This window comes from Corvus moneduloides, chromosome 4 (assembly GCF_009650955.1).
Source record: "Corvus moneduloides isolate bCorMon1 chromosome 4, bCorMon1.pri, whole genome shotgun sequence".
Taxonomy (NCBI): Eukaryota; Metazoa; Chordata; class Aves; order Passeriformes; family Corvidae; genus Corvus; species Corvus moneduloides.
In genome coordinates, this window is record NC_045479.1 from 12188022 (window position 1) to 12201459 (window position 13438).

Sequence of the window (13438 nt, forward strand, 5' to 3'; positions counted from 1 at the left end):
ACCTTTTCCTCATGCTCCTTCAAGAGCATTTTATAAAGCAGATCAGGACTACTCTACCTACCTGGCAGGAGGAGAAACCTAGGCAGAAAATTAATTCATTTGTCCTTAGAGAGGTAGTTGGCCACACCAGGGCCCAAAACCCTCATGTGAGAGAAGAGTTATCTCCAGCAGGCAGTGCTGCTGCTCCTCCTCCCCTTTTACAGCATTGATTAAAGAGGAAGGGCTCCTACAGAAACCACCTTCCCTGGACATTTCCCTCAGATACGAGTCGCATTTATTAACTCTCCCAGCCAGTAGAAGCAACTCTGCAGCCCCCCATGAACCCCATTAAGAGTAGCAGCCAGTCACGCTAATTAAGTTGGTCTGGTTTAACAAGAGAGTGACTCCTGTGTTTAGCTGCATGCCAAAGATAAGAATGGACAGTTGGCATGAGCTAAATGGGATAAAAGAAAGTGGGTTGAAAACAGATTTCTAGCTGCCATGAATTCATAGTAACCAACAACTTAACCCAAAATCCTGAATCAAAGGGCAAACCTACTTTGTCAGCAGATAAGCAAAACAACAAAACAACACAGCAATTTAGAAAAGAGACTGAGTACCTTCTTACCTACTCAGAAGTTCATGCTGCAGTCTACACATGTAGTAAGTCAAAACCAAAACCAAGGTGTTAATGGAGATGTTACTGGGAACTTTGGACATTTCCAGTTTCATATCAGCAGGCAGAGGGAGCAGGAAGAACTAAATGTTGAGAAATCTTTCTGTAATTACTAGGTTTCTCCATGCTTCAACTGGCAGCACAAAGGACTTGGAAGTCTCATTCACAACTACAGCATGTCAGTACTGAAGTCTGAAACACACACGATGGACAAGCACCTATTTTCCTCCAAAACCTGATGTTGTGACCAGTGCATGGAGCCTTCAGACGTGTGTAGAATAGCAGCAGTCAATCTTGTGTGAGTTGTATTTGATTTCATGCCTATGATGCCTAAAGATTTTTGCTTTTTATACATTTTTCATGTATTTGTAGCTTTGCAGACTGTTAATAACTAACGCGCTTATATAGCTCCTGGTATTTTTCCTACCCTTTCTCTTAGATTTTAGAATCATAAGCTAACCCTTTTAACATTCCTGACATTCTCTTGAGTCTTATTCCCAAGAAGAGAACCTCTAACAAGGACATTTTGTTTTGCAACCAGAATCTGAGGAGACATCACAAGAAAATAGGGCAAAGAAGCCCCTGGACCAGCTCCAAGGGGCTGACCCAGGGGTGGGTGTTTCTGTATGTTCTCAAAGCACATCTCATGCACACACCCCCACCACACACACCTGGCCCCCACATGAAAACAGCCACTGAAGAACAATTCAAGGATTCAACAGCAATAACAAGTTCTGATAATGCATTTTCCTGCTTCTCCACACAGCGCTGCTGTATCGGAGAGGCACTCTACACTCCCTCCACACCAGAGCAAAGGGAAGCTCACCATTCAAAAGTTCTCCCCACAGATTTTTCCATTGAGGAAAAAAAAAAAAAAAAAAAAAGAAAGAAGTAGAAAACATAGTGGTCATTATTTGTTTATTTGAATAAATAGTACAACTGTCAAAACCCATGCATAAACACTCCTGCTGTGAATTTTAGCAAACATAGCATTGCATTGTAACTTGCTTACAGTACACAACTCTTATCACTAAGATGGATGTCTCCAACATATGACAAGTCCAGAATTTTATCTGCAAGGCTGGTTTTTAGTAGTTAGAAATCCAGAGTAAACACTGTTAAAAACAGTAGAAAAGACTTAAAAAATACATTGATACTGAAAGCACTGGGGGCATGGGGAAGAGGGGTAAGAAATCCTAAAAGTTTTAAAATTATTTTAAAAAATCTGCCACTGTCGGTTTTTCATCTTGAAAAAGAGAATGCAGCTGAGGACTATCTGAGTTTCTTCTGATGCATCTAAAAGTCAAGTTGTACGGACTGGAAAAGACTGACATTCATTAAGCACTTACAAATGCAGGAGCTTTAAAGCTGCACAGCCTTCAGCATTCCAGATGAACTTCAACAGGATTCAGACTGGTACCCATACATAAAACCCCAGTAACACAAAGACATCATGAATAACATTTTTAACACTGACTCAGCTTTCTGAGAGGCAAAGAATTATGGTGCATGTGTCACCGAAAGGCATGACAAAAGCAGGCATTCAGAGAAGCTTTACCTACATGGCTCCTCCTGGAAACTGGGCTGATTGGGATGAAGCTACACTTCAGTTCAATCCGCCCTGCTCACAACTCTGATTAACAATAAAGACAGTGTCTACAGAACAGTGAGCTGGCTAGACAGCCAGGAGCCAAGGAATGAAAAAAGTATTTTCCCTGTGCAACATCTACCACCAAACAAGACCACAACAGAACAGGCTGTGACACCCACCCCCAGCCTGACCCAGGCAGCAGCCCCCCCTGACAGGGATATTAACAGAAGGAATGCTAAAGGAGACCCATGGTTGTAGCAAGGGGACCAGAAACACATAATTCAACAATACAGACACTCTTTTATAACCTGTCATAACCTGCTCATGTGCCCTGAAGATGCCAGCTGTAGGATCCCAGCTCAGAAACAGCCATTCCCCCTTCCAAGGCCAAATCACCCTCACCAATCTCTTCGTTTTATCTTCTGATTGATTTTGATATTAATACTGCTTGCAATTTCAAAAACTAGACTCTCAGGAGGTCTTTCCCAGCCACTCAGGGAATATAAAGAGAGCTGGCACTTCCTCGTCACCTGAAGGGAGGGGGGTGAATGACAACTCTTTAACAGACTTGCTTCCTGCAAATAACCCTGCATTAAACTAAAAGTTTGAGAGACCTTTCAGTTCAATGACCTTCCAGTTTCATGATACCTTTATTTCTCAGCACAAAAGTTAGACCAGTTTCATTCACCTGCCAGGAGAGCTGTCCCACCAGGCTTTAGCATCTGTGCAAGTCTCTTCTATTGGTGCTGTGGTGGAGTTCAGCGGCCTCATCTGAACTTCACATCCACTTGTTCCAGGTTCAGTATAAACAGTGAGAGGTTAGCTCCTTCCTAAAGTACAGGCAAGCAAAGATTCCCCAGAGAGCCTTGCAGAGCAGAGGAGATCTGAATTTTTCATGCAAAGAAAAGGCAACTTCCTTCCATCTTTTTCTTTAGAGGTGTGAGGGGAGGTGGCCCAAGTAATCCAAATACTGGAACTCAGAATCCAAAAATACAAACCAAATAAGCAGAAGCTCATTTCTCTCCCTTTGAGATGAAACAAATGTTTGAGAAGGGAAGGAGAAACATCCCATTTGTAAAATTATACCATTCAAATAGCATGTTTCCTCTTGAACCTGCACTCAAAGGCAAATAATGTTTGGTGTAAGAAATCTATTTTTAGGGAAAGAAGATGCTGACTTACAACAGGACTCAAGGGAGCCCATGGAGCAGAGCAATTCTACCTGCTCTCCTTCAGGGCACTGTGCTTAGTGTTTCACCCAAAGGAATGGCTGCCCATAAAACAGAAGTTGCTGCTGTGAACATAAAAGCAGCAATCAAATCTCTCCTCTCTGTGCTCGAAGGAAAAGTGTGATATTGAACGCATATTCCACAAATCATTTACTCCGGAAATGCCAATCCCATTTCCTCCACAAAGCTCTCCTCAAAAATCCACTCAGATGGCTCCTGTTCCAGCACAGCCCCCAGCACGCAGCGCTGCACCACCCACATCAGCAGGCAGGAGCAGTTCCACACATGAGACCAAACTCATCATTCCCCCATTAGTTTCAGAAGGACTGGGGGAAATGCACTAATCCAACCTGTGCCTATGTGATCAGCTCCTGACCAACCTGACTGAAGCTGCCTGCTTAACGGGTGACAGTGGCCCTAGCAACCAAATTTCTCCTAGATAAGAGATTAAATAAAAACTAGACATCAAAAGATTAGTTGGTCATCCCATTGCAAGACTTACTCTGTGTAAACACTGAATGGAAGTAACACTGAGCAGAATGAGGTGAACACAAAAACTGAAGCTTTTGCCATTAGCTTCAGACAGAGCCTGTAATTCCCCTCAGCCCAACCCACCCAACAGAACACACAAAATCTTATTTAATAGAAAAGGCTCAGCTTCTAAACAAATTCCAATGCTGATTTTCTATTGTTAACACTTAAGGCTGGAAAACCATTAAATGCCAGTTGCAACCAAGGAGTATGCAAAAGAAAGTCTTCTGCAGAAGCAAAGAGGCTCGAGACACAAAGGGAAGGTCTCATGTTTTCCCTGCTTATAAAGTAGTTAGTGGTGTATTTCCTTCCTCAAAAGAACATTTGTGGATTATAGCAAACAACTGATCCATCTGGTAAAAGTGTGAAATACCTACATGTTTTCAAGTGACCTAGAGAATACACATGCATCATTTTTAGTGGGATTGTCTTACAAACAGCTACAGAGAGAACACATCAACTGTAGGAAGAATGCATGAAGTACATAGCATAAGGCACAATGGGAGCATGCAGAGGGCGTGTTTATTGTAACTTCTGTCTGAGGAGGTTGAAGGATGAAGAGACCTCAGCAGCTTCCAGCATCACTCAACGTTCTTGTACTTCGTGAAAAGGTTGTACAGAACCCTGAGGGTAGACTTCAGGTCCAAGTTGACAACATCTGTGGAAGAAAAGGAGAAATCCTTATTTTGCATTTTGTTTTCCCCTTGTTTGTCCTGACAGGAACAGAAGTCCCCACATCTCTGAGCTACTGGAATCAGGAATAAAAAAAAAAAAAAATCCACAGAGTTCTGATCTCCCAAAGACAAGCCTTTTAAATGTCCTGCATGATGCACTTCGAAACAGCTTTACTATCAATCACAGCTAACTTCGCTCTGGGGAAAGTAATTCCCCCTCAGCTAAAATTGGCTACAGAGAAATCAGTAGAGATCAGCAGAGAAATCAATCTCTGCTTCTGCCAGAGACCTGCGATAAAGGCTTTGGGAAATACTCCTGATGACTTTCCTGGCCATGGAAGGAGTGAACAAGCAGTCACACACCTCGTGAGGTACTGAACCACAGCAGTGCAATGATACAGTCCATGAACTAACAAAGCCTGAATCCTTAGCAGACTCCAAGCTTTTGATTATTTAATATCCCTCCTTATCATGCCAGGCCAGGGAACAGGTCTGGAACAGCTCTCAAGAAAAAGCTTTTCTGTTAGCACCTCTCCACCTATACTATAATAAAATGCCAAGAATGCAGGGATTCTTGGGGGAGGCACAGCACAGAGAAAGCTGAAGAGGTAGAAAGAAAGCTTGGATATATCATGTAAGAAATGAGGAGGAAGAAGTAAAAAATATACAGTGAACAATAATATATGGAAACAGAAGTAAGGAAGAACAGACAAAAAATCATCAAAATTCCTAGGAAGACAGCAAACTGTTAACAGATCAAGTGCAATTAAGGTGAGGTGCAAGGGAAACCCCTACTGCCTGCTTTGAAGAATCATTGCCAGGACCTCTCCACCCCTCCCCTCCCACCCCACAGTGGATACCACTCTAACCCCCACACTTCATCTGGTACATCCAGTGATCTTTCAAACATTCTTTCTACCCCTTTTTTCCTATATTATTTTACATATTTCATTTATGATTTTCAATTTGCATTTGCAGAAGAATCTTCTCCTGCCCCAAAGAAAGATCCTAATTGCTGTGAAGTCATACACCCTGGAAAAAGAAATGTCCTATATGGATAACTAAATACAAAGCAGGCTTCTGATTTTTCCAGGTATCATGGAAAGTTGCTTACTACCACAGAATTTTCAGTAAGTCAACAGCCAGAATCAGCACTGGTTCCTGTGTAACAAGAGAGTTTCCTCAGAGACGGATTTAAAATGTAAAGTTAGCCACGGGAAACCACACTTTGCAAGGGCCATGCATTTCTAAAGCTGGGAAACCAAGGCAAATACCTGGGGATGAGGCCACCATCAAGAGATTTGTCCCACCGATGCTGGCAGTCACTTCTGTTTGCTAAACAAATAAACTCACAGCACTGGCACTATGAAAAGGCCAAGAAAGCTGGCCCAGTCAGCTCTCTAGGGGTCAGAGATCCACAGCATGTATTTGCCCCACTCCTCCCAACTGACTCTCTCTGTCTCATGCCATCCATTTCCAGTTTCTCACTGAAGGCAGGATGGGTCCCTTCCCTGGGCCACTGTAAACTCCCTCTCAGCTGACACGGCCCAAAGTGGTCAAGTCTTGCAAGGTTCAGACCCTGCCCCATCACAAAAATAAATAATGGACCCAGCTCCTTTATTCAGTGGTGCGATGACAAGTAAATTTTGGGCCAGAAGAAACTACTGTGGCCACAAGGTCTGATCTGATGTACAACAGACTTTACCTTGAAAAGCCTGCATTGGGCTTACAATTAAAACACAGTCTTAACACTGCATGTTTTCTTAATTTTCTTTTTGTTTTCACATCTTCCAGTGGTGGAAATTTCACCTCCATTCCTTGACAATGCAGACCAATGGTTAATAACCACTCCTGCAAAATTTATACTGTAATTCCCATTTGCCATTTTCCTAAGTTCCAGACCTTGTTATGTCTTTGACTGCTGCATTAAAGAGTACAGAGTGTGAAATGCATCCTCCCTGTGTGGGCAATTGCAGTGTTCCTTATTGATCAGTGTCTAACAGGCATTTCCAAGAATAAGCATATTCTCAGCCTCCTGTTTCTTATCATAAGATAAAACATGCACAGCCATAACATTATCAACAACAGCTAATAAAATGCTAACTGAAAGTGGCCATACACTCTAAAAGTAGTTTAAAATAATCCATTAATTTCAAACTTTCACACTCCAAAACAACCTCATTAGAAGATACACCAAATTAATACACCACAACGTAGTTCTGCTGCAATGACTCAGCACCAAGTTCTGCTGCTGGCCCAATCTACTGAATTTGGCTGGAAGAACAAGAGAGGAGGAGATGACCTGTATGGTCCTATTTTTGTTTACACCTGTACACAGACACACTACAAGACTTAACAAGAGGTCCTTCTTGCAAGCACTGCAGAAAGCACAGGCTATAGGGATAAAAATTATGTTTTGCTCTAGACAACATTTTTCCTTAAATCCTGCAACTAATTAAACTGGTTGGACAGCCAGGCCCACCACCTCAAATCCTGGGGGTAGTTTTGGGAACCTCACGTCAAAAAAGACATTGAGGGGGTGGAGCACATCCAGAGAAGGGAAAGGAGCTGGGGAAGGGGCTGGAGCAGCAGGAGGGGCTGAGGGAGCTGGGAAAGGGGCTCAGCCTGGAGCAAAGGAGGCTCAGGGGGGACCTTCTGGCTCTGCACAACTCCCTGACAGGAGGCGGCAGCCAGGGGGGATCAGGCTCTGCTCTCAGGGAACAAGGGACAGGAGGAAAAGAAATGGCCTCAAGCTGTACCAGGGGAGGTTTAGATTGGGTACTGGGAAAATTTCTTCAGCAAAAGGGTTGTCAAGCATCAAAACAGGCTGCCATGGGAAGTGGTGCAGTCCCCATCCCTGGAGGAGTTTAAAAGCTGCGTAGATGTGGCACTTGGGGATGTGGCTTAGTGGTGAACATGATGGTGCTGGGTTAATGGTTGAACTCAATGATCTTAGAGGTCTTTTCCAACCTTAACAATTCTATGATTCTAATTCAAGAGGCATTTACTACCCAGTTCATGCTGTGGATTCACATGACAGGTTTCCCAGCCTATTGATGAACAAACAATGGATCAGAGTACGGCATTAACAGAGCACAACTATACACAGAATTTTTTTGCAGAGCTTCAGATTCTCTGTCACAATGAATTATTGTTCTGTGAAACATGTATTACATGACTGCCAAGATCTTACAAATGACACTACAGTGACAAGCCATTCCCAAGATGTGACTGTCCTCTCCAAGGGAACAGTTTTTTAAGAGCCACAGCCAGTTTTGCAGGTAGTTCCAGCCACACAGACACCACATGAGCACACTCACTCCAACAGCTGGGAACTGCTGCCGGGAATGGCCACACATAGGAATGAGGAAGGAAAACACACAAGAAATTGTATATCCTGCAGCACCAAAAAGCAAAAAAGGAAAGCCATACAAGGTAATTTGCTCTCCAGCCAAATTAATTAATTATTACATTTTCAATCAGTAAAACACTTAAAAGCATGTTTTGCTGTTTATTGAATCTACACAAGCAAACGAAAGATCTGCTGTAGTGTTTTACCATTCATGATAGCGTAAGGATGTAAGAAAGCCTTCTGGAAAGGTAACCTCTTCTTGTTTTCATCATTCTTTTCAGTATTTTCAGCATTCTTCAGGAGCACTTGTCATCCCCCAGTTTACAACAACAGTACTGACAGGATATATAAGCCATTTAATACTATCTTTAGCCTTTCCCCCCCCTCTATAACCAGCTCCACTGTTTGTTAATCTATTTACTATCACCACTTTGTCTCATTTTAGGTCAGGCCAAACATTACTTGGAGGCTCCTCATTTTCCTTTGTTGTGCAGAAGCTTTTAACACATACGTAGTCTGTAATACCAGGAATAAAAATTGCTCATTTAGCAGTCATAAAGTTTTAATTCCTCTTTTTATCCCTAGTGTAAGGAACAATGCAGACCTCATCAATAATTAAAGTTCAGAGACTTTAAAGGGAAATTTCAAGTTTTTACACTTTTTAGTTCTGACTCCCGCATCCACATAAATCAAGGTAATTTGCTACTGATTCTCCTAAAAAAAAATCCCTGAAGCCTTCCAGTTATCTGTCACTGAAATCTGATCACAGGAGTCCAGACTAGCACCAGCTGTAAGAATTACAAGAATTAGACCACAAAAAGCTTTCTGCTTGGATTGGTATTGAAAGCACCAGCTGAATTTATAATGTAGCACTGAACAGCTCCTGAATGACTCACTAAAGCTCCACCTGGACACCTCAGTGAATCTGCTCCAGACAAGAAGCACGGGTAGGATATACCCCAGGCACAGACAGTGAATCCTTTGGAAAATTGTCAAGGGGCCCATTCACAGCTCCACTTTGTGGTACTATTGCTACTTCAAATGGAATTGCACTTTGATGACTTTATACACAGTTCAAAGCCACGTGGCACATCCATACCTTCAGGGCGAGCTTTTGGCTTCTTCAGGCCTCCATCTTGCATCAGCTCAAAAGCAAAAGAAACATTATGCACCTGAAAGAGGTAAAGTGTTTAGAATATCTGAGTTGTATAGGCAACAAAAACCTTCAATCAAATTTTTTAGATGCTTTATTCTCTGCGTACTTGATAATTCTATTTAAATCAATATTAAACATTTACATGTTTAAGCATGGCAGAAAGTAAATACGAGCCACTAAGAAATGAAAGCCTGTATCATAATAGGGTAAATACTCATTTTTGATACAAAGTAATAAAAGACTTCCAGATATTCAAGTGTAAAAATGGGATTGGGTCCCACAGAGACCAAGAAACCCCATTAAACCCCAGTCTCAGCCTCTACGGCAGAGGCCAGAGAGCTCCCAGTAACAATTAAAACAGAGCTGCATTTTTTATCTCTTGCCTGTCCCCAAGTTCAACAACAAGACATCACTGCCATCCAGGCAACAAGGAACGTAACAGAAACAAGCAGAGATGACAAATACACCTGGGCAAGTAAGAAAGAGGAAATGAGGACACCACACAGAATTATTTTCAAACAACATTAGTCTTTTCTGTGTCATTATCAGCTGCGCAGCAAGCAACATCAACATCCTATCATGAAGGATCCAGGCTGCTTGCTTTGTGTTAATCTCTTATTCTCATGGTGCTCTGGCTTCCTCTACTTGAAAATAGAGACAAAAATCAAATTGAGTTTGTCTAATGAAGTAAATGCTTTATAAAGTGCTTGGTGGGGGCAGTTCCTGGGCAGGCTGTGCAAAGAACCTACAAAACAAGCTACACACAACTGTACATAAAGAGCTTCTGAATAAGCCCCCACAGACCACACAGGAGCATAAATTCAGAGGAAAGAAAATGGACAAAAAGAAAAAGTGAAAGTAGGTGTCTTCATTTAATCTCTCCTCTGAGGAACAAAAATTATGATTTAAAGAGATCTGCATAGCCGATTTCTTGTCCACACTCACTGAAATTTAGGCAAGGTAATTAGCATTATGAATTCTGTGCAGTTTTGTTACTGCACATGACAGTTCTGGAGATACCTAGCTTATTACTCAGGAGTTTATTAATCTCTTTTACCTGCTGCAGTTCCTCCTCATTCATTGTGACAAAACCAATCACTTTCAACGTGGTATTTTTTCCCCCCAAAACACTGAGCTTTCCTCTTCTTCTTCAATTTACAAATTCTCATTCCTCAAGGCAAAGTCTCCACACAAAACCACAAAATGACTTCAGGAATACTGGGTAATCTTTATGAATTCCAACCATTAATAATCAAATTGTAACCAAACAGATGCTAGCTGCAGCTCAGCACCCTGCATTTCTACAAGGGCAAAAATCCAAGATAATGGGATAAAGCAGCAAGAGAAAGCTATAAAGGATGTCAGGTGTAGTAGATAACCATCCCTCCCAGAGATGTACCTTTGCTGAGGGGCTGACACAACAATCTGTGTGGAAGCCATTATGAATACCGCATTTTAAACAGCGCTCACCTTACAAAACATTCTATCTTTTAACTTTAGCCAGTGTTTCCACTCCTGACCTAGCCCCTCTCCTGCTGCAGCTCAGCCACCACAAAACTTGTCCTCTGCACAGCAGAACCTGGCAGAATAAAAAGCAGGGGGTACATGCAGGAGTGCAGCAGGTTGAGGCTCAGGGCATTCTGATAAAGACCAAATACACACAGATGCACGTGCAGGTCTGGGAACAACTGCAGACAGAGGCAAACTTTTGGTGATGACATAAAAGCACAGCCTAAACACTTTTCTCATCATTAACACAAGGAGGGACATAGGACAATGGAGCAAGTGTGGGGTTGAGAGCAAGAGACCTACACACACAAACACTTCAGGCAGTACTACGATCTAAAAATTACTTTGATTATGCAAAGTACTGTACAGTACAGAGCACTCATTATTCTGTTTATTCATCCTGGATATTCATGAACTTCATGTGTTGTTTGATGTCAGTAACAGAATACCTTTCTTCCTCAACTATGGGGAATTTACCCATTTATTTCACAAACATTTTTTAGTGGTTTTAACCATCGAGTGCCACAGCCAGTGCCTCTTTGCTACAGCTCCTGAAGAGACTACACCAGGTGCTGTTTCACCTGGCACAAGGAGAAAGGATGCAACAATTGGAAAAAATATCATGTGATAATAATGCAGAAAGAACATAACCTGGAGTTTCTACCCACCTTTTGATCAAAACTTTCAGGTGTTAAGTAGAAGTTGTGAAGTGGAACAAAATAGTCTTCAAGGAGACCCATGAGCAAAACCAAGTAAACACCATCTGCAAACTAAAGAGAAATACGAGGAGAAAGCATCTGTTTGTACATCAGCATTCATAAACAAGGAGAACAAAGAATGCCTGGCCCAAATTACATATTTTGATTTATTTTTTTGCTAGCATGAAAAGTGTGAGATGGTTCAGGAGTCTGTTCTTGCTTCCCTCATGTTCATTTAATTGCTTGAGGAACCTTGCCTACTTCACTACAGTAGTTAAAAAACCCCAAACTTCCTGGGAATCATGTTTGCACATTATATACACCCCCAGCCCGACAATTACAGTAACCTGGTCATTTCAATCACAATCTCTCTTAAATCATGCATGTTAGACATTTGAATCTGCCCTTAATCAAAATCTAATCAAAATCTGAAAATAGGTCTCCCCTGTCACACGTAGGGAGTTGAATTTCATAAAAGATTTTTCTTCCCCCATGTCAAAATAAATTGTTTATGGTTTCAGCAAATATTAAATAAAATCCTACACATTTTCAGCCATCCTATTCAGTGTTCCTATCAGACCAGATGGCTACTGACTGGCTAAGGGGGATAATGTTATGCAGTTCTAAGACTTCTCACTTGAGATCCTGATATGGCACGTGATATCCTCTAGAAAATAAATTCTTGGGTATCTCTAAGGCATGAAGCAACAATTTCTTGTGACAAATCAGATCCAGTCACCCATTTATTTTAGCAAAGTAGTAAAATAGCAGTGAATGAATGACTGGTATTATACTAATCCAGGCTCAAATGCATTACCCATACTCCTGGTATAATTCTCTGGATGCTGTAGTTATTTTTTTGCTGAGACAATAAGATAACCATCTCTCACAGCTCAGTAAACTCTGGAAAGAAGATCTGCTTCTGCTTAGCCAAGCCCACGTCTGAAAATTTGCAATTTACACAGATTACATACAAGATGACAAAGCCTCCTACCTGGGTTTCCAACTCTGTTACTTCCAAATTCAGTTTATTCAAGTGTTTGTTCACAAAGGTGATCAGAGACTATTGAAAAAAAACAGCAGAAACAGCGATGTGAGACACTACACTCAGTGTCAATGTGAAAGTGTTAACCTAACCCTTAAAGACATTTTTAAAAACATAATATGATGTGTGGTGCCTGCTTTTGCACAGCTAAGTAGACAGAACTGATGTTTTTGTTGCACCAGATGCCAGAACTCAGCAGATGGTGCTGTTACATGCAGCTTTCCTAGCACATTAAGCAAACTTTAGTGTCCTGGGAAAAGGCTGTGATGACATTGGTGCCCGAAGATGAAGGGAGCAGTAGGTGCATCCACTGTCCCCACTAATTTTTTCAGATGCTTGAAGAAGGTGTCAACAGCACAGTGTTGTCCACACAACTCTTCCTGGAGGGATGTGTGCAGCCAGCACACAGATTACAGTCAGGATGTAGCCCAGGTCTGGGATTTCTATTCCAGATGCAAGATCCTGCCACTACAAACCAGATCTGTGCTAATGGATTGAAGCACAGAGATCTGTCAGCCCACTTACACCACTGCCAGAAGGGACACAGAGCTGCGTGTTACCACTTTCATTGTGTGGAAAGAGTCAAGTTAGTTCTTTATCCACTTAAAAACACTTTCCTAAAAGACATTTCAGACTGGAAAGATAAAAATCTTCCCAAGACTTCAAAGCATTATTTTAAATGCACACATTGTCTATTTCATAGAAGGGGAAGGGACAATTTACAGCAGTGATCTTCACATACTACTCTCCTAAGAAGCAGCTTAACAGCCAGGCTGGAACTATCTGATGGAACTACATGGAGTCTCTCACATATTCCCCCAAAGCAGCAAGAGCTGGCAGAGAGAGATAAACAGCTACATTACCCCTCTGCTCTAACACAAAGAGCCATGTCAAAAATATGTCTGGATGGACACGTTGTGCAATGATGCTCAGCCTTAAGGACAAACCAGGGGAACACAAGAATAAGTGCTGAGCAGAAGAGCCCTGGATAAAAGCAG

The 13438-nt window shown here is 41.9% G+C and overlaps 1 protein-coding gene across 2 annotated transcripts in view; it reads right to left on the minus strand.

Annotated features, from left to right (window-relative positions):
* Positions 1 to 1556: 1556 nt before the first annotated feature.
* Positions 1557 to 13438, minus strand: part of PARVB (parvin beta) — a 55362-nt gene continuing 43480 nt past the window's right edge. For both annotated transcript variants that reach the window (XM_032106530.1, XM_032106531.1), the window contains exons 10-13: positions 12390 to 12458; positions 11366 to 11467; positions 9132 to 9204; positions 1557 to 4664 (exon numbers count right to left, since the gene is read on the minus strand). In XM_032106530.1, coding sequence (XP_031962421.1) covers positions 4588 to 4664; positions 9132 to 9204; positions 11366 to 11467; positions 12390 to 12458 — 321 coding nt within the window. In that variant the 3' untranslated portion in view covers positions 1557 to 4587. The remainder of the gene's footprint in view (positions 4665 to 9131; positions 9205 to 11365; positions 11468 to 12389; positions 12459 to 13438) is intronic.